This window comes from Felis catus, chromosome A1 (genome assembly GCF_018350175.1).
Source record: "Felis catus isolate Fca126 chromosome A1, F.catus_Fca126_mat1.0, whole genome shotgun sequence".
NCBI classification, from domain to species: Eukaryota; Metazoa; Chordata; class Mammalia; order Carnivora; family Felidae; genus Felis; species Felis catus.
Genome location: NC_058368.1, coordinates 23,218,485 through 23,239,522, shown reverse-complemented (window position 1 = coordinate 23,239,522; position 21,038 = coordinate 23,218,485). Strand labels below are relative to the sequence as shown.

Genomic DNA, 21,038 nt, shown 5'->3' with positions numbered 1-21,038 from the left:
ATGAAGCCATGGAAACACATTCTTTTAATGGGTTCAGAAACTGTCTTTATTAGATTTTACTCTGCTAGAAATTATTTTCTCAGTCTAGGGAATCTGGAGATGAATCCGAGAGCATTTAAGTTGCTCTTAGCACATTAACAATTTAGAAGTCCTGTGGATTCTATTTCAGCAAAGTTTTGCCTATAGCTTTTATCACCACAATATTATATATTAAATTTTATGGCATTAACCATGCTTTTTTTTAATGACACAAAAATAAAAATTGTGCTCATGACACATACAAATAGATTATGGATTATACCTTTTTTAATCGTTCCCATAGAAATAGCAATAATCAACTTTTGAAACTGAATGTAATAAAATCATCCTAAAGTATCATGTCTACAATTACTCACTTGAAATGACCTTTCCATTGTTATTGCAAAGTAGTATTCTCTCCGGGGATATCTTCGCTCACAAACCAACACTTGATTGCATATTCTGCCCTTTTCTCCCGTTTGCTTGGTAAACAACTTCTTCCCAATCATTTGTGAGGAAACAGCTTTTGCTTCTTCTGGACTGAAATAAGAAAAAGAACTCAAATTCTTTTCCCCTCCAACTGAGGAAAACAAAAGCACATGACAGCCAAATTTTTATCTCATTTAATATTTAAATTTCAGCATTTTCATCAGTTCAATAATAACGGGCAATTTTTACAATGTATCTTTTTCTTTAATAATGATTTTGCTTTAAAAAAACATGACTTACGAGAAAACTATCTTCACTCCTCCTTTGAGGCCACTCTCAAATGTTCCTTTTCCTCTACCACCAGCTAAAACCTGTGCCTTTATCACAACATCTTTTGAACCTAGAAGAAAAACACTTCTGTTAGATAAGCAGCACGTAACAGCATTCAAGACAGTATTTTGTTATTAAGCATACATATTAAGTGATATTATCAAATGTAGTAGTCTCATTTACCCACAGTGTCAAAAAATGAAGTATTCCACGTGTATAAATTTTCTAGATTAGAACATTAAAACATCCATCATCTAAAGATCCACAACTTAAACTAGCCACTCATATGACACCATTCCTTAAAGTACACTGAAAATAATTTTCCTTTTCTATAACACTTTAAGTATCCAGTGCTTTGGAAGATATTAAAAGTACAAAATTGAGACTCAAATGTCTTCCCAACATTTCCTTCCCTTTCTATTCACATGTAAAATTGCTATTCTGTGAACATTTGAGTTAAAAATGCTACTTCGTGCAGAAATACACCATGACTTTAGGGGTGAGTGCCAATATTGATACCACACTGTTCCTCTAACAGAGAGACCTATTAATATACACATTCTTGAGCTATACTATTATGAGGAGTATTATCAGGAATTAAATTATATTTATCAAAAGATTCAGGGGTGTTATGTTTATAACATTAAAAAAATAAATAATCTTTTAAATAAATACTCTGAATTTTTCTTAACAGGTAGATTGATTTCTCTTCTATCTTCCTCTTTCTAAAGTGCTGAAGGAAATCAGCAAACCAGCTGTTTAGCCTAGGTACCACACTCATCATTCATGATCCAGAGCTATAGCTCTTGGAGGGGCAGTCTCAGTCTCCCTGAGAATGAGGGAGAATTTCAGAACCTGCTCATTTTCCCTCTTACAGCATTTTGCCTATAGTAGCAGTGAAACACTAGTATTACATTATGGCAAAATAAGCCTTGAGGTCAGGGTTAGGGACACTTTTATCCTTATTCCTTATAAGCCCAAAGCAGTCTCTGGGATATAACTACCAATCCATGCCCACACCATGCAGAATGAGAGGGGACTCCCACCTAATCAGATAAAGCAACCAAATCAAAGAGGTAACAAATGCAGTTTGTGATAAAACCAGTAAGAAATGACTTAAAGTTTACACTTAAACTATTACAAAAGAATATTTAGAAAATTAATGATGTAAATGAGTGTACATTTAGAAGCCAGAAGATGGCTCTTTGAGTCAGTCAAGGCAGTATTTAAAAGAACCCTCTTTCTCACACTCCATATCCATTCAGTCAGGAAATCATACTGATTCTATCTTCAAAATTTATCCAGAATCTTGACCACTCCTCATCACCTCATTTGGATCCTGGTCCCAGCCACCATTATATCTCACCTAGATTACCCTTGTCCCTGACAGAGCATTCTCAAAGCAGCAAAGTGAGCACATCACTCCTCTATTTAAAACCTTGCAATGTCCTTTTTACTCAGAGTAAAATTCACACTCCTTACAATGGCCTAAAGGCCCTATAGAATCTCCCAGTACTCTTCCTATAACCTCCCCATTGCTCACTCCACTCCAGCAACACTAGTCTCTGCTGTTTCCAGGCATGTTCCTGCCTACAGGACTTGGCTCTAATGCTCCTGCCACCTGGAATATTGGTCATCCAAGTACAAGAATCCCCTGTTTTTCAAAAGTTCGCATTACATCACTTTGCTTTTACAAAAGACCTACATCAGTATGTTTTCACTAACCAAAAGAAATCCGAAAATGATTTTCACTTCTATAAGAACAATGTTCAGTGCTTGTTTTGCAGAGCCATTACAGAGGCAGCATGCACCCCAAACAGCAAGAGTGGCCCCACCAAGCTCCTTACCCAGGAACTAAATTCAGTGCCTCAGCATCAAGCCACCATAGCTTTGAACTGTGTCTCTGAGCGTCTGTGCTTTATCTTGACTTATTTTGTGCATCTCTGTTAGCAAGATGTGTTCTAAGGAATCAGAAAAGCCTAGGAGGGGTCATCTGTTGGGTCTGGGAATGCTTGAAAACATTTCCATATAAATTGTTGGTAGGTGCTCTTTTGCTTTATGCCATTTTGGCTTACAAAATGTTTCACAAGAATGCTCTACCTTCAGATATAAGAAGATACCTATATCCACTTGAGAAAGGTCCTCATTCCCTTCAAGCTTTTTCTTCTTACATATCACTGTCCATGATGCTTACCCTGATCACTCTACTTAATACTATGATCTGCCTGTGACCAATCCCCCTTACCCTGCCCTTTTTTTCCCCATAGAATTCATCACCTTCAAACATAATACATAATTTTCTCATGTTTATCATTTATTGTTTTGCTCGCCCACTAGAATATAGACCAGAAGGGCAAAATCTGGGTTGTGGTTATTGATGTTCTCAAGCTCCTGGGAGGGTTCCTAGCATATATTTTCTGAATGTTGAATAAAAGAACATTTAAAGATGGAACAAATTTGGGGCGCCTGGGTGGCTCAGTCAGTTAAGCATCCAACTTCAGCTCAGGTTCATGATCTCACAGTTCATGAGTTCAAGCCCTGCATGGGGCTCTCGGTTGTCAGCACAGAGCCTGTTTCTGATCCTCTCTCTCTCTCTCTCTGTCAGCACAGAGCCTGTTTCTGATCCTCTCTCTCTCTCTCTCTCTCTCTCTCTCTCTCTCTCTCTGCCCCTCCCCCAACTGTGCTCATACTCTCTCAAAAATAAACATTAAAAAAAAATGGAACGAATTCGTAAAAAATCTAGATTTTCCACTGCTCTTTAAAAAACTCAAAACTGGGGGCACCTTGGTGGCTCAGTCAGTTAAGTGACTGACTTTGGCTCAGGTCATGATCTCACAATTTTTGAGTTCAAGCCCCACATCAGGCTCTGTGCTGACAGCTCAGAGCCTAGAGCCTGCTTCAGATTCTGTGTCTCCCTCTCTCTCTCTGCCCCTCCCCTGCTCATGCTCTGTCTCTCATAAAATGAATACACCTTAAAAAATAAAAAAATAAAAAACTGAGAACTGGAAATACTGGGCCCTGCAACTAAAGCTGATTAGAAGTGCCTTGTTTACACAGATAGACCCTTTTCTATCTGCCACAGTCCCCACCATTCCCAAGTGAAAACAATTTAATATTAGATAAAAAAACTAGAGAAAACTTAAGAAATTTCCTTAAAACTAACAATAATTTTCCTACGGGAAGACAACAGGTAGCCTCAGGGACAAAGGCAAATTACAGAGTTCATGCCCAAACTAAAAGAAGCAGCTACTAGTCATTTTACCTTTTTCTGGTTACCTGCCAAGTCCTGGTTTTCTGGTACTTTAGAAATATTCATTTATATCCAAAGAGGATAAATGTAATCCCAACAGTGTAAATATCATGTAAAAATGGTCAAGAGTTAAACTGATGCTTTGCTGGGCTAAATTCAAATATTCACACATTAAACTGAGGATTTAAAATATTGACCTATTTGAGTAGTAAAGCTCTACTTTTTCAAAAATATTTTATAAGACAGAAGACTCTTCCCCCAAGTGCCAACTTCCTTTCTTCCTTGGGGGAAGAGCCTTCTGTCTTATAAAATTTATAAGAATGTAAATTCCTTAAGGGCAGAGATGATTCTTCAAAAGTTCCTTCTATAAAAGCCTTTCACAACAAAAGAAAAGCCAAAAAAAGTTAATGAATACAGTTTCATCAATTATCAAGAGAAGGAGAAGGATTACAAGAGACATCTGAGGACAATTGATTGAAACAAGATTTTATTCAATTCCATTAATTCATTTAAAAATTACATCTATATACCAGTTACTGTGTTGGAATTGTAGACACAACAATGATCAAAAGGGACCTACCCTGCCCTTAGAGAGCTTACAGTCTTTATTTTATTAGATTTGGCCCTTTGCTCTAGTCAGACAAGAGCTTTTATGGATTCCAAGATTTATTTAAAATATATTCACTATCCCTGCTAGCTTCAGTTATTCACAAACGTTTTAAGCATTCTTCTATATAGTCATCCAACAAAACACTAGGAAGAAGAAAAAAGAAGGCAAAGCACTATTGTCTGCCATTAGAAGTCTCCCTCCAGGCTGGCATTCATCAATTGGCAACCTTTGTACATGTTTATTCAACCGGACAGAAATTCCATCTTAATTATACTAGAATCCTAAACACTAGGACTAAGACATGGAGTGACTGAATAAATTAAAAAACAAGACTCATGCATGCTGCAAGAGACTCACTTTTAGATGGAAGGAAACAGAGTGAAAGTGAAAGGATGAAAAAAGATATTCCACACAAACAGAAACCAAAAGAAAGCCAGAGTAGCTATACTTATTTCAGACAAAATCAACTTCATAACAAAGACTATAATAAGAGACAAGAGTGTTAAATAATGATAGAGGCGTCAATCCAACAAGATGATATATCATTTGTAAATATTTATGCACCCAACATAGAAGCACCTAAATATATAAAGCAAATCTTAACAGACCGAAGGGGGAAAGAGACAGTAATAGAATAGTAGTAGGTGACTTTAACACTCACTTACATCAGTGGATAGATCATCCAGACAGAAAATCAAAAAGCAAACATAAGCCTTAAATAACAAATTCAATCATGGTCTAAATATATATATAACATATACATACATATTTAAATATATATGAATATATATATTGAATGACATCCCATCCAAAATCAACAATATATATTTTTCTCAAGTGCACATGGAACATACTCCAGGACAGATGATATGATAAATCACAAAACAAGTCTTAATAATTTAAGAGGACTGAAATCATATCAAGCATCTTTTCCAAACACAGTGGTATGAAACTAGAAATCAATTAAAGAAACTGGAAAATTCACAAATACGTGGAGATTAAACAACATGCTACCAATGGGTCAAAGAAAAAAATCAAAAAAGAAATTAAAAAAATACACTGAGACAAACAAAATGGAAATACACCAAAATTTATGGGATGCAGAAAGAGCAGTTTGAATTCACAGTAATAAATGCCTATTTTAAGAAATAAGAAAAGTCTCAAACAAATTAACTATGCACCTCAAGGAACTAAGAAAGAACAAAGCCCAAAGTTAGTAGAAGGAAGGAAATAATGAGGTTAGAACAGAAATAAAGGAAAAACAGTGGAAAAGATCAATGAAAATAAGAGCTGCTTCTTCAAAATGACAAACTTTCAGCTAGGCTCACCAAAAAAAGAAAAAAGAGTGGACTCAAATAAATAAAATCAGACAAAAAGATATTACAACTGATAACTCAGAAATGCAAAAGATAAGAGACTATTATGAGCAATTAATGACAACGAACTAGACAACCAAGAAGAAATGAATTCCTAGAAACATACAACCTACCAAGACTAGATCATGAACAAACAGAAAATCTGAACAGATTACTGGTAAGGATATTGAATCAGTAATCAAAAACCTTCCAATAAATTAAAGTCTAGGACCAGATGGCTTTATTGGTGAATTCTACCAACATTAAAAAAAGAATACCAATCCTTCTCAAACTCTTTGGAAAAAAAAAAAAAAAATAGAAGAGAACATTTGCAGTTCACTTTACAGGGACAGAATTACCCTGATACCCAAACCAGACAAGGATGCCAAAGGGAAAGAAAATTACAGGGTAATAACCCTGATCAACACACATGCAAACATCCTTAACAAAATATTAGGAAACTGCATGCAACAACACATTAAAAGAATCAATACCATAAAAAAAAAAAAAAAATCATATACCAACATCAAATAGGATTTATTCCAGGAATCAAAGGCTACTTAAATATCCACAAATCAGTGAATGTGATATTAACAAAATGAAGGGTAAAAAATCATATGATCATCTCAAAAAATGCAGAAAAAGCATATGGCAAAATTCAGCATCTAATTATGTAAAAAACTCCACAAAGCAGGTAGAGAAGGAACATATTTCAACATAATAAAGGCCATATATGATAAGCCCACAGTTAAGATCTTATTCAATAGTGAAAATTTGAAAGCTTTGGCCCTAAGATCAGCAAGACAAGGATGTCCACTCTTGCCACTTTAATTCAATATAGTTCTACCCACAGCAATTAGGCAAGAAAAAGAAATAAAAAGCATCCAAATTAAAAAGGAAGAAGTAAAACTCTCACTGTTTGCATTTAACATAGTGTTATATACAGAAAACCCTAAAGACTCCATCAAAAAACTATTAGAACTAGGGGCACCTGGGTGGCTCAGTTAAGCATGAGTTCAAGCCCTGTGGCCGGCTCTGTGCTGACAGCTCAGAGCCTAGAGCCTGCTTCAGATTCTGTCTCCCTCTCTCCCTCCCCTCCCCCCCACCCCGTCCCTCCCCAACTTGTGCTTTCTCCCTCTCAAAAATAAATAAACTTAAAAAAAAATTATTAGAATAAATGAATTCACTAATGCTGCAGGATATAAAATCAATACAAAAATTGATTACATTTATATACATTCATAACTATCAGAGAAATTTTTTTAAAAATCCCATTTACAACTGCCTCAAAATGAACAAAATACATACGAATAAATTTAACCAACGAGTAAAAGACCTGTACACTGAACTATAAGGCACTGATTAAAGAAACTGAAGAAGACACAAACAAATGGAAAGATATTCTGGACTGTTATAATACAGTTAAAATGTCCATAGCAATCTAAAGATTCAATGCAACCCCTATCAAAATTCTAATGGCAGTTTTCACAGAAATAGAAAAAACAATTCTAAAATTTGTATGGAACCACAAAAACAATGCCAAGTAGCCAAAGCAAACTTGGAAAAGAAGAAAAAAGCTGAAGGCATCACACTCCCGTATTTCAAACTATATTACAAAGCTAAAGTAATCAAAATAGTATAGTACTGACATACAAGTAGACACATAAAACAATAGAACAAAACTGGGAGGCCAGAAATAATCCATGTATATATGGTTAATTTATCAAAAAGAAACCAAGAATATACAATGGGGAAAGGACAGTCTCTTCAATAAATGGTGTTGGAAAACCTGGGCAGGTTTTCCTGGGCAGTTTCATGTGCAAAAGCATGAAACTTAACCACTATTTTATACCATACACAAAAATTAACTTGAAGTGCTTTAAAGATGTGAACATAAGACTTAAAAAACCATAAAACTCCTAGAAGAAAACATAGGCGACAAGATCTTTGACAAAGGTCTTGGTAATGATTTTTTTTAATGTGACACGAAAAGTAAAAGCAACAAAAGCAAAAATAAATAAGCAGGACTATATCAAATTGAAACACTTCTGCACAGCAAAGGAAACCTTTAACAAAACAAAAAGGCAACCTACTGAATGGGAGAAAATATTTGCAAACCATATATCTGATAAGGAGTTAATATCCAAAACATAAAGAACTCACAAAACTCAATTGTGAAAAAGAATCTGGTTAAACAACAAGCAGAAAATGTGAACACACATTTTTTCAAAGACATACAGATGGCCAATAAACACACAAAAAGATGCTCAAAATCACTATTCATCAGGGAAATGCAAATCAAAACCACAATGAGCTATCATCTCACACCTGTTAGAATGGCTATTAAAAAAAACAAGGAATAACAAGTGTTGGTGAGGATGGAAGAAAAGGGAACGCTCATGCACTGTTGGAAATATAAATTGGTGCAGCCACTAGGGAAAATAGTAAAGGCATTCCTCAAAAAAATTAAAAATAGAACTACCAGGGGCGCCTGGGTGGCTCAGTCAGTTAAACACCTGACTTTGGCTCAGGTTGTGATCTCTCAGCTCATGAATTCGAGCCCGACGTCCAGCTCTGTACTGACAGCTCAGAGCCCGGAGCCTGTTTCAGATTCTGTGTCTCCTTCCCCTCATTCCTCTGCTTGTTCCTCTCTCTCTCTCAAAAATAAATAAATAAACATTTTAAAAAATGAAATAATCTCAAAAAAAAAAAAAAAGAAAGAAAGAAAGAACTACTATATGATCCAGCAATTCCACTTCTGGGTATTTACCTGAAGAAAACACTAACTTGAAAAAATACATGTACCCCATGTTGATTGCAGCACTATTTACAATAACCAAGATATGGAAACAATCAAAGTATCCATTGATGGATAAATGGGTAAAGAAATTATGGTATATGCATGTACGTGTGTGTGTGTACTCAGCCATAAAAAAGAATGAAATTTTCCCATTTCCAACAACATGAATAGACCTGAAGGGCTAAGTGAAATAAGTCAAAGAAAGACATTCCATATGAACACTCTTATATATTAAATTAGAAAAAAAACAAAAACAAAACAAAACAAAAACCTAAGCTCATAGATACATAGAACAGATTGGTAGCTGCCAGAGGCAGTGGGTGGGGGAGAGAAAAAAACGGATGAAAGGGGTGAAAATTAAAGAAAAAAAGAAAACAAATGGGACCTAAGACCCATTTCAAACTCCTAACCTCATTAAATGTAAGAATAAATTTATGTTTAAGCAATTAAAAAAAAATGTAGCAGATATAAGTACTATTATCAATGAAATTAAAGTATACTCTAAAAATGGTCATCAAAATATGCAATAAAAAGACTAGTCAGACAACATAAATTTCACTAGGTTGAACAATTTTCAAGCAGCAAAATAATTACATTGTAATCTCAAACATAGAAAGCCAATACAGATGCAATTCTATTTACAGTAATAGGGGAACTAAGATGTATTTGTATTTGAGCTATGTACTAGGGTTTCTGCTCTTAAAATTCTATGAAGCACAGCTTTTTTTTTTAAACATTTATTTATTTTCAAGAGACAGACACAGTGTGAATGGGGAGCTGCAGAGAGAGAGGGAGACAGAATCTGAAGCAATCTTCAGGCTCTGAGCTATTAGCTCAGTGGGGCTTGAACCCACTAACGGTGAGATCACGACCTGAGCTGAAGTCGGGCACTCAACCGACTGAGCCACCCAGGCACCCCTATGAAGCACAGCTTTTATAGTTCCTCTGAAAGTTAGAACAAAAGGGAGAAACTTCCCAAGCCTAAAAGATATTATTCTTGGCAATACAGAACGATGAAATTAATGAGCTGTCTACCAAAGGCCTATCATTAAAAAAGGATATGAGAAAACCAGTCTACAAACAAACTAGAATTAGATTTCCTTCCAACCACTCTTCCATCCCCAACTTCAATTATTCACAACAGGCAAAACTTGCCTCCAGAACAGGTGTTTCCAGCTTTTCTCATATCATGATGTACAAAGAAAATTATAGAACTTGAAGGGAATACTGGGGAAAGAGGCCAGGGCTATTTCAGGAGGAGTCACCAGCTTTAAGGCTCAGTGGCCCCAGTCCCCCTGCCACCCACAGAACTGAGGGGAAGCAAGTTTAGCCCACCTGTAATGCATTTGTATCTCTCTATATTGGTTGGTGATTTAAGAGCTTTTTAATAAATGGAATTAATACTCTGTGAATTTTTCAGTAATGCAAAAAACAAAGTAGCCAAAATCAGCGTTAGGAATTGCTAGCTAGACAGACAGAACCAGGTGTATTTCTAAGGCAATTAGATCCCATAATCAATACCTTTTGATATTAATGACTCCCAACAAAAGACAAAACTGCCCTCAACATCTTCATAGTAGTTACCAAACATGTCTTTAAAAAGTAGCATTTCTGATCCTCTAAATTTAAAAGTCCTCATTAGTCACTAATCCCACTTCCACACTGTAATCATCATCTGCTGTGTTATTTGACAAAAACATACTTTCTAGACGAACAAGACACCTTCTGTTCCAATGGGCTCATAATCAGAGCTGCCTACCTGCTCCTTATTTCATAGAAGTCCTGGTCCCAGAGACCTTGCCAGGTCTCATAGTATATCAATACTCATAGTATATCCTACACATATTAACTATTTTTTCTTCTTTTAATCATTTAAGTGCCATTAAAGATTTTTACAAGGAATAAAGAAATCAAGAAACTGGCATCCAAATAAATCCTACTTGTTTTATGAAAAAGTTTCTACATAGATTTTTTTTTTCTGACAAAACAACGAACTTTGACTAAATGAGAAAATATATGAAGACAGAAAAACCAGTTATAATAATTTGGAAATAGAAAAATATAGCTTTTACTGACCTCATTATATATAAAACAGGCCTTACCAACACTGGCATGAAAAACATTTTATGGTTCAGCATTATTACAAATGAATGAATTGGTAAACAAAAAATCATCTCTCAAGAGATCAGACTAACAAAATTAAAAGAACGAAGTCAAACCGGTCTAAGTGTCATCCTTGAGAAGGGAACAGCAGAATAAGAAAACCTTACACTTTCTCAACTGCATTTCAAAGTCTTCCCTCCTACTTAGCTGGGTCTTCTTTAGAAATTAAAGTTTAGGTCACATAGATAAGATCAATTCTCAAGGGAGTAGTTATTAGAAAGAAATCTTTCCAAGAAATATTACAGAAATACAAAGTACAATCACAAGTTTTGTTTAAACTTGACCTTTAAGAGCCTCTAATATACATTGTTTTGAGGGTAAAATTGAGGCACATTTTTTGTCATGCACAAGTTCAAAGTACAGGTCACCATTAATTAACAAAAATTTCACCAAAATTAATACCATTTTACACAAGGCTTTCAATAAATAAAAAGAAGTTTGCTTATAATCTGAATAAAAAGTATTTTTTTCTGATTAACAAAAAATTAAACTATAAAAAATCATGTTTCCAGGTCAACTTGTCAAAAACATAGCTTTAATATAGGATATACTTCTGAACTTGTCTATGCCCCCACTTTTGAAAGAAAAACCCATTCTAGAAACAAGTACAAAATGAGTAAACTTTAAAATTTTTAAACATTTTTAAATGCTCCATAGCCTTCTTAAAAAACTAATAAAACAGGGGCGCCTGGGTGGCGTAGTCGGTTAAGCGTCCGACTTCAGCCAGGTCACGATCTCAAGGTCCGTGAGTTCGAGCCCCGCGTCAGGCTCTGGGCTGACGGCTCAGAGCCTGGAGCCTGCTTCCGATTCTGTGTCTCCCTCTCTCTGCCCCTCCCCCGTTCATGCTCTGTCTCTCTCTGTCCCAAAAATAAATAAACGTTGAAAAAAAATTAAAAAAAAAAAAAAAAAAACTAATAAAACAAAGTCTTCATCAAAGCACATTTAAAGCTATATTAATCAAGTATACATACAGGAGAGATTGTGCTAATCTCCATAAAATTGCTGGGATCTTAAATACCACTAAAAATAAAATGTAGTGTACAGCTAGTACATGACTATTATGGCCCCATATTAAATCATTAAAAATGTAAAGTGAAGGACTTCTTCTAAAGTCAAAATTTATTTTTTAATTAAGAGATTAATATAAATTAACAGAATTCACATTAACAAAAGCTATTAAGGTTTCTCTTATCAATAAAAGAATCTATTAATAAACATACACAATATTTAGTTCATTTAAAATATAACAACAGTTATTGATTACCTACGTGACAGGTACTCTCCTAAGAGTCTGGAATATATCAGTGGACAAAAGAAGACAAAGAAACCCTGCTCTCATGGAGCTTACAGTCTAGCGCTCAGCTTCTTTTTCCCTCCCTTTGGTTCCATACTTTTCCCATCAAACCATATAAACAGCTAAGATTTCCTTCACCATTTCCTTGAAGAATCATCACAAGCACCAATCTTTTCAGCTTCAGAATATTAAGCAGAACTTCCTTCCTCATAATTATATTCCAACTAAAAACAAGACTTTAGATTCCTAATGCCAATGTAATTGATTCTTAAGTTACTAGCACTATGGGAGCTCATAATAATCTCATAATAATTTTAGAATGCCAACAATCATAAAGTTCCATCTTCTCTTTTAAGTAAAATTTATTTTAAAAAAAATAAAATAAAATAAAAACTGTAAGTTGTTATAAACCAAAAGTTCACATCTTATCAGAGTGCCCATGTCAAAGTGGCAAAAGTTTTTCTTAAGTTAGTACCTAATTTTTTGGCAACTGCATAAGCTTCATCTGGTGACTTTGCCACATGTCCTTTGGGAATGGAGACACCAGCTTCTTGCAACAATTCCATACTCATGTATTCATGTAGTGAGAGATTCCTTTTTTGCTGCTGCTGTATTTGGAGTCCATGGTTATTAAACAATCCAGAACTTCCCAGAACCTAGAGATATTGGAGACATATTATACATGATAGATATTTGGAAGTTATTATTAAAAACACCTTCTCAAAATATGTTTTTATATAGAATATTTGGCTCTTCATAACTATAATAAAACTGTTACATTAAATCATCAAAGTATAATATTCAGGCTACCTAAATTATAACCTAAGAGCTAACCTACCTGCTAAATATCAAACATTACCCTTTAGTTTTAACTATTTCCTCATCATGTCTAGTCCTTATCTTTTATTTGAGCTTTACCACCATATCTCTAATGACCTACAGATTTCTACCTCAGTGCCAAATTCAGCAGATCTAAAACCAACCTCATCCTTCCCTTTCTTGTCTCCACCATTCTTTAAGCACCTAACAAATTGCTTGGCACTAGATAGGCAGTAGTTGAACGATCTAGTACCATTACTCTTTCATACGCTCGAGACTCAAAACCCTGGTTTCACCTGTAGTGGTCACCGTAGTGTGCTGCTCAGATTCTCCTTTCAGAGCCCCAACTGCTGGGAGTGTTGGCTGCTGATAGCTCTCAGCTGAGTTCTTTCATTAGCACTTCCTTGCCCAAAGTCACACCTTCACATTGCAGCCTACATCCATGACTGGTCAATGGAGGTTAAGGTAAGGATATAAAGTCCTAGCACCTCGCCCCAATTTGGGATAATTCTGAAGGACCATCTTAGTTCCAGATCTCCCACAGGAAAGGCAAAGGCTCCTACTGCAACCACATGACAGTTCTACTTCTCCCTCTACTCAACCCTCCTGCCTTCACTCTCCCACAGGGGTTGATCCAGATGTCACTCTCCAGTTGACTTCCTCCATGAAACTCTTAATTTCACAGCCTGCAAATATCATTCAAATTCCTCAATCCTACCAACCTTATATGGTAATATGTAGAACAAATTAAGTGCTATGAAAGCTCTGAAAGAGTGAATTGAAATTACACATTTAATTATCACCCATACATTTCCATTCTCTATTCACAGAAGGCAGAATACTGAAATATGGTTCATATGAAACACAAAATATCGTAAGAATTGAAGTTAAAGGAATTGTATATAAACAGTCTACTTCTTAAAGGGGATTCATGAACTATTTGCATCAAAATGCAAATGTACCTGGGATGTGTCTAAAACTGCCGATTCTGGGGCCCCACTCACATCCAAAAAGTCAGAATCTCTGGAATGGGCCTCAGGAAAGCTGCATTCGTAACAAGTCATTCCCCTGATAGTTAAGCACCCTACAGTTTGAGAACCACTAGTCTAAAAAGCCAATCACATCTAGTAACCACTTATTTCTGATTCATCTGGTAAGCCAAAATCCTAGATAACATTTCACCAGGGTAGCTCAACTCCCTGATTTAGTGTCACTTCAATATTAAAACCCAGCAACATCCCAAACTGCTCAGCACACATCTACTTTCTGAAATCCCATTCCTGGCTATAAAGGCAACAGAAATTAGTGTTCAGTCTACCAAAAGGCAAATATATATTCAGGGACACCTGGGTGGCTCAGTTGGTTAAGCGTCCGACTCTTGATTTCGGCTCAGGTCATGATCTGATTCATGAGATACAGCCGTGCCTGGGGCTTTTGCACAAGAGCCTGCTTGGGATTTTCTTTTTCTCTCTCTCTGTCCCTCCCCTACCCACACTGGCGCTGTGGTGCTCATGCACACTCTCTCAAAATAAATATTTTAAAAACTTAAAAAAAAAAAAAAAAGAAAGCTCATAGCAGGCTTATTCATAATAAATAAAAAATGAAAATGACCCAAATGCCCATCAATAAGATAATAAAATGTTATATTCATATACTAGGATACTACAGTGCAATTTAAAAAAAAAAAAAACACCTATTGCTCACAATACAGGGCAGTAATCTCAAAAACACAACTTTGAGGAAAAGAAACCACACACAAGAACATATACTTGTATTTTTTATATAGTTCAAAACCAGTCAAAATTGGTGATAGAATTAGTGGTCACCTTCTGTTAGGGAGTATTAATAGGGAGAGAGGACATGGGTGTTTTGGAGGGCTGCAAATATGACATACCATGATCAGAATGGTGGCTACACAGATGTATACATACATAAAAATTAATCTAGCTACCCAAATTGTACACTTTATATAAATTATACCTCAAAATAATAATAAAAATAAGGGGGAAAGGGAGTTTTTAGCACAGCTTGGTAAATTAGTTATACAAACATTTTTTGAATGCCTATATACCAGCACTGTGCTAGGGATGCTAAAAGAATAAAGCCAACTTGGCGTCAGCTGCAGAATTCATGTAGTATATATGAACATATAAATGAACAACTATAGCACATATAACAGCATTAACAGACTCATTAGGCAGCACCTAATTAACGAACAGACTAGAAAAAATGCTACAGAGGCGTGATCTCAGTTTAAAAAAAAAAAAAACCTAACAGCTATAAGGAACACTTTGGGAACAACTTGGGAAATCTGAATCTAAATTTCCTAAGTATGATAACTATAGGTTTCCTAAGTATATAATAACTATATTGTGGTTATTTAGGAGAACGTCCTCATTTTTAAAAGGCATATGCTAAAACATCTAGGGATAAAGTGCCATGCTACCTGCTACTTACTCTCAAATGGTTGAGCAAAAATAGACGGAATGGAATTTTATACACACACACACACACACACACACACACACACACACACACACACACACGAATACAATTTTATAAAGATGAAGCAAATGTGGCAAAATGTTACATTTAGGTGAAGGCAATTATGTGCTCACTGTACTACTGCTGGCACATTTCTATCAGTTTGAAATTTTTCCCCAAAAAGTTCAAGGTAAACCAGTGAGTGACACAAAGCTCTGAGTATATTTTTACAGTTTCTTTCAAGTACCTATATTCACAAAGAATCAGTAGTATTCATAAAGTAATGCTGATTGCTTTTATACTACCTTAAAGGTTTTTTAATATGTACGGTATTGATAATCCTTTCCTTGCACCACTAGAAGTTATGACTTGAAATATCAGTTTTTAATTTCACTGGCAATACAAATCCCTGCATAATCACAAGGATTCCCACATTTAAGTCTTTGTCTTTCCTGACATCATCACTCAGAAGATTCCTACTGCCAAAAGGCCACCAATTCCTGGCTAAATTCCTAACCCACCACCCATTCGATGATTTACCTAGTTTAAATAATATGTATTCAAAAGTGGGTAAATGTAGTTACTGGGGAATGTGATTCACGACAACTAAGAAAATATCTTAAATTAGTTCATCTGCTTATAACCTGAACTATTTTATCAGAAATGTACTGATAAGGAAGATGCAGAAACTAGAAGGGGTCAGAGAATTAAAACATTTAAGAGCATTAGCTAAACTCAGTGTGTGACGGTGAACAAGTTTTCTAGGACACTGCACCTCTGTGTTCTCATCTACAAAAGCAAGGGGTTAGACTAAGGGCCTTCCAAATTCTAAATATGTATTATTTAATGTGAGAGTGGAAGAAAAGAGATATTAAGACAACATGCTAGGCATCTCCATATGGAGAGACAAAAGCTTTTAAAACAATTTCCAAAAGGATAAAAATTATGACGAAAACATATTTGTTCACCAAATCCACATTTTCTGAAAACTAGACAGCACTTTTTAAGACTCATAAGAAGGAAGTTCAAGGCCAAAAAAAAATCACTTCTCTTATTAAGAAGCATACTCATAGCATTTACCATCTCCAAGTTTTAAGTATGAACAGCTTCCAAAAAGAATAAAAGTCTAAATCAATTTATTTTTGTCATGTCTAAGGACTTAATTTCTGAACATCATCGAAAACACTGAAATTGACTTATGAAACCAATCATGCCCTTTCACAAGTATGTATCAACTTTGGAAAACACAGGCCAAGTTTTTCCGAAAAAAGCGAAGAAAAAAGTGAAGAGCAGATTCAAGCACACAAGCTTTGGAGCCAGCCAGTCTGGAATTAGGCCTTAGCTTTGACCTTACCTGCTTCCCGACCTGGCCCCAATTACTTGTTCTCTTAGCCACAGTTTCATCAATGATGAGTATATTAGTGACGCCCTTAGAGCGTTGCTTAAAAGCCTAACGAGACGTAAAATGCCTATTTATTTAGCACAGTACCTGGAAACGGTAAACACTCCAAAACAAAACACCAACGAAACAAAAACCCGTGCTTATTATGCTATACTCTCTACAGAAATGAAGTGATCCAAAAGATAACTGTCTTCCCCAGTTGGTAAGCTAACAAACATCATCTTATTCCCACGGTTAACACCAACAGTACACAACTCCTTGGGAGAGGTGGGAAACTTCTTGCCTCGTCCCAAAAAAGGCCAGTCAGCAAGCTGGTCCTGTGAAGTCATTCCCACCTATGACAGCTCCCAAGGGACACGAAAGTACATGTGAAGGGCATTTCCCCCTCCCCACAGAAGGGCCGCAGAAGCCTCGGCCCACCTTGCGGGGCACAGAAAAAGGAGCAGAAACTGCCCAGGCACCTCCACCTCCACTTGGAAGCGCCCTCCACCCGCCTCCCTGCGGCCCCTCGGCAACTGGGTGAGCAGCCGCAGCCAGATGGCCCGGGAGCAGAGCAGCGCAAACATGGGCCCGCTCTCTGTCACGGCAGGCAGCACTCCAGGGCACGCCGCCCGCGGGCCCGGCTGGGCACCCCACGTCACGCAATGTCACCTACTGCGAAGTGACCCCGAGCCGGGCCTCAGATCCCCTCACACCTCGCCCACAGGAACCAGGTCTCCCACCTCGCCCTTTCTCCTGCCGGCCCTCCAAGCGAGAGCCGGCTGGGCCGCAATACCTGGGCGGCGGCCCGCAGCGCCGGCCGGGACCCGCAGCTTCTAAGGGCGGCTGTGGCCAATAGCCGGCTGTAGAACATGGAGGCCGCCATTTCTGAGCCCGACCCCGTCCCCTCGGCGCCGTGCGCAGGCGCAGAGGCGCAAGGCGGCCGGCGACCCAGCTGCTTGCGACGCGCACTCCACCCCTCGCCCCACCCTTCGCGGGCGGGACCTCGGTTAACTCTGCAGATGCGGACTTTCTTAGCAGGGATTACCAGCTCAAGCAAAGTTGGGCTTGGCGGGCACGGAGCAAACTTTGACCCTTAGAAGTCAGCACCGCAGCCTTAATAGCCAACCTGTGGCCAGAAGGCAACCTGACCACTTCCTAGTAAAGTGGTAAGATGTGGTATTGGAAAGACGACCATCGCCACCGTCTGTGAGATCTTAACTTCTCTGGGTCTTAGTTACCTTATCTGTAGGATGGGGTTCATTTAAAAAATAAGTACTCTATGTCTGCGTTCATAGAGCAGTGAGGGGGGAAAAAAGGCGATTCTGCCTTCAAAAAAAAAAAAAAATCAGTCACTACTTACCAATCCAGATGGCACACCAGCATCACCTGGGAAGCTTTAGAAAATTTCCTTCACCAGGCCCATCTGAGGAGTAGAGTCTTATGTGTATCTCTTATGTGTATCTCTTAATGAGATACACACATTGACAATTGAAAACTCTGATGACGTGTGCCCCATCAAGAATTGACCATTGGACGGATGACTGGGCGCTTGTTCACTGGATATCTAGCTATAAAATGTGTCAAAGCTTTCAGTATAAGATGTTAACCCAGGAATGGATGGGTGTGGCTGACAAGTATCATCCAGACTCTGGCACCTGCTTCTGAAGTGCAGTGGCGCAATGCACCGAACAGCGATGTATAAAGAAAAAAGTGAATCCGAAACAAGCAGCCTCTCCGCTTATGGAATGGAAAGGGGCTTTTTGCAGCCCCCAGAATCTCTGAGCTTCTAAAGGCAAGACATTCTCAAGGACTTTTTCATTTCATTGGCACTCATGAAGGACTGTCCTCAAGGCTCCTTTCATCACTAAAAGACACCATGTGCAGTTAGAAGCAGGGAAGGGAAAAACAGACACTGGTAGTTCAAATGTCTCTTCTTCCACCCTTCTACTGCCCATCATTGCCAATCAAATAAAATCTGGGGAATGATCTGGGGCTCCTGGGAGGCTCAGTCTCTTAAATGTTCTACTCTTGATTTCGGCCCAGGTCATGATCTCACGTTTCATGAGATAGAGCCCCCAGTTGGGTTCTGTGCTGACAGCCCAGAGCCTGTTTAGGATTCTCTTTCTCCCTCTCTCTGTTCCTCCCCTACTTGCACTTTCCCCCCGCCCCTCTCTCAAAATACATAAATCAATAAACATTTTTTTAAAAATCTGGATAATCTGTCTAAAAAGCTGTGGCTGGGACCTACCAGTTTCTGTTAGGAACACATATCCCATCAGCTATGAATAGGATGTACTTATTTTCAAGCCATTTCTATTTAATTGCTAGTAACACAGAAGCTGAGCTACCAGATCAAACCAGCCATCTGAGTCTAAGGCCGCTTACTTAAAGGGTAAACTCAGAATAAGTTCCCATGGGTAAACACAGAACAAGTCCATGAACTTAAATAAGATGTAGGGCTAGAATTCTTCTAGGAGCCTTACTGGCTTCACACCCTTCCAGTCCACGTTACAGGTGATCCATTAAACATGTCTCCTGGTGTGTCTTTTTCGATACTAGCTTAAAAACAGGCAAAGCAGCAGCAAAAATATGGGATAAGCCGAGGAATGAGAAAGAGAACATGCAGATCTTGTGGGGCCGGCTCCTTTGGAAGCCTAAGCAAGGGGGCAGAGGTGCACTTCTTCCTCAGCACTCCTTGACTGTGACCAGAGCTCTGTATGTCTTCATACCTCACTAAAAGAATTCAGTGAGGTGAAATGATGGGACTCCTACCTGCTAACCTTGTTTTGTTTTTAGACAATCAGCCTTAAAAAATGAAACTGCTTTACTAAGAAACTACTTTTTCCACAACAAAAACTTTTGTAATTCTTATCTGCAAGGATCTCAGAAACCAGTAGTAGGCGGAATGTAGAAGGTAGAACATGTTAAGGTGGAGGGTAGAGCAAGAGTATATGAGGAAGAAGGGAAAAAGGAATTATTCTTCACATACAATGGCCTGAGGTCTCCCACTGTGTCTATTTCTGCCTTCTACTTGGAGATTAAGGACTGAGGTGGTGTGCAGGGAAAGCGGGGGATGTCCTAAGGAAGAGAAGACTTTAATTTTTTCACAGTCCTTTAAAATAATTAAAGTTTTTTACCCTGCACATTTTATTGCCCAGAGCAAGGCCTATTGGTTAGGTGATGGGGGTTAAGGAGTGCACTTGATGAGCACCGAGTGATATATGGAATTGTGGAATTACTATATTGTACACCTGAAACTAATATAACACTGTATGTTAACTAACTAGAATTAAAATAAAAACTTAAAAAAATTCTTTAACTCAACAAATAACTTTGCAGTATGTGAGTCAAATGTAAATAGAGCCATAGAAGAAAGAGCTGACTTAGATAGGCACTGCCTATCAGTGTTAACACTAACTAGATTTAAGAGACTCTAGATATACAGCCAATTAGTGAGTGCAGACTTATCGACACAGACGAGAAAAGTGGCTGTCGCGTGTGACTTTGAAAATTCAATGGATAAAATGGAGGCTAATTCAAACTTAGAAACAAATATGAAAATTCAACGAGTCACAGAAAAGACGCTTGGTTTGTATTGTAAGTCACGAAAAGAAGGAGGAAAGTTTGAAATGTAGTTCAAATTACTCTTGCTAAATTTTTTTTACAGAGAAATGAAATGTGAAATTCTCAAAAGAAATAATAAACTTTCCTATTGTTAACTATGGAATTAATAGAATTACAAAGTGCTACAGAAACAACTTCCAATATATTTGCTTACCCTGAACTTCTACTGAGGGCTGAGTGAATAACAGCTATTTACTGAACACTTAGTTTTTGCCAGATCCTTACATTTTTTTTCTATCCTTTATGGTGCCATAAGACATTTTCAGAATTCTCTGATTTTCATCTTATTTTATTTTACCCATCCAACCTCTGTCACAGAAACAGTTACCAGATCTATATAGGTTCTTGAACTAAAGTTTAGGGGTGAAGAAAGATGAGTAACAGAGTATGCAACAGCTGTATGTTTACACAGGATTTCTCTTAGTTCTCTTAAAGCCTCAGAAATAATAGTAGAAACACTTATCTAGACCAACCTAGA

At 37.4% G+C, this 21,038-nt stretch overlaps 1 protein-coding gene across 3 annotated transcripts in view; it reads right to left on the bottom strand.

Annotated features, from left to right (window-relative positions):
- Window positions 1-17,885, bottom strand: part of SUCLA2 (succinate-CoA ligase ADP-forming subunit beta) — a 43,544-nt gene extending 25,659 nt beyond the window's left edge. Inside the window, exons 1-4 of one of the 3 annotated variants that reach the window (XM_003980377.5) lie at window positions 17,730-17,885; window positions 12,725-12,905; window positions 748-847; window positions 396-558 (exon numbers count right to left, since the gene is read on the bottom strand). In XM_003980377.5, the coding sequence (XP_003980426.1) occupies window positions 396-558; window positions 748-847; window positions 12,725-12,905; window positions 17,730-17,819 (534 nt within the window). In that variant the 5' untranslated portion in view covers window positions 17,820-17,885. Of the gene's footprint in view, window positions 1-395; window positions 559-747; window positions 848-12,387; window positions 12,506-12,724; window positions 12,906-17,609; window positions 17,630-17,729 lie in introns of those variants that run through there. The other 2 variants (XM_023251507.2, XM_023251510.2) reach the window with 2 other exon arrangements.
- Between the last annotated feature and the right edge of the window lie 3,153 nt (window positions 17,886-21,038).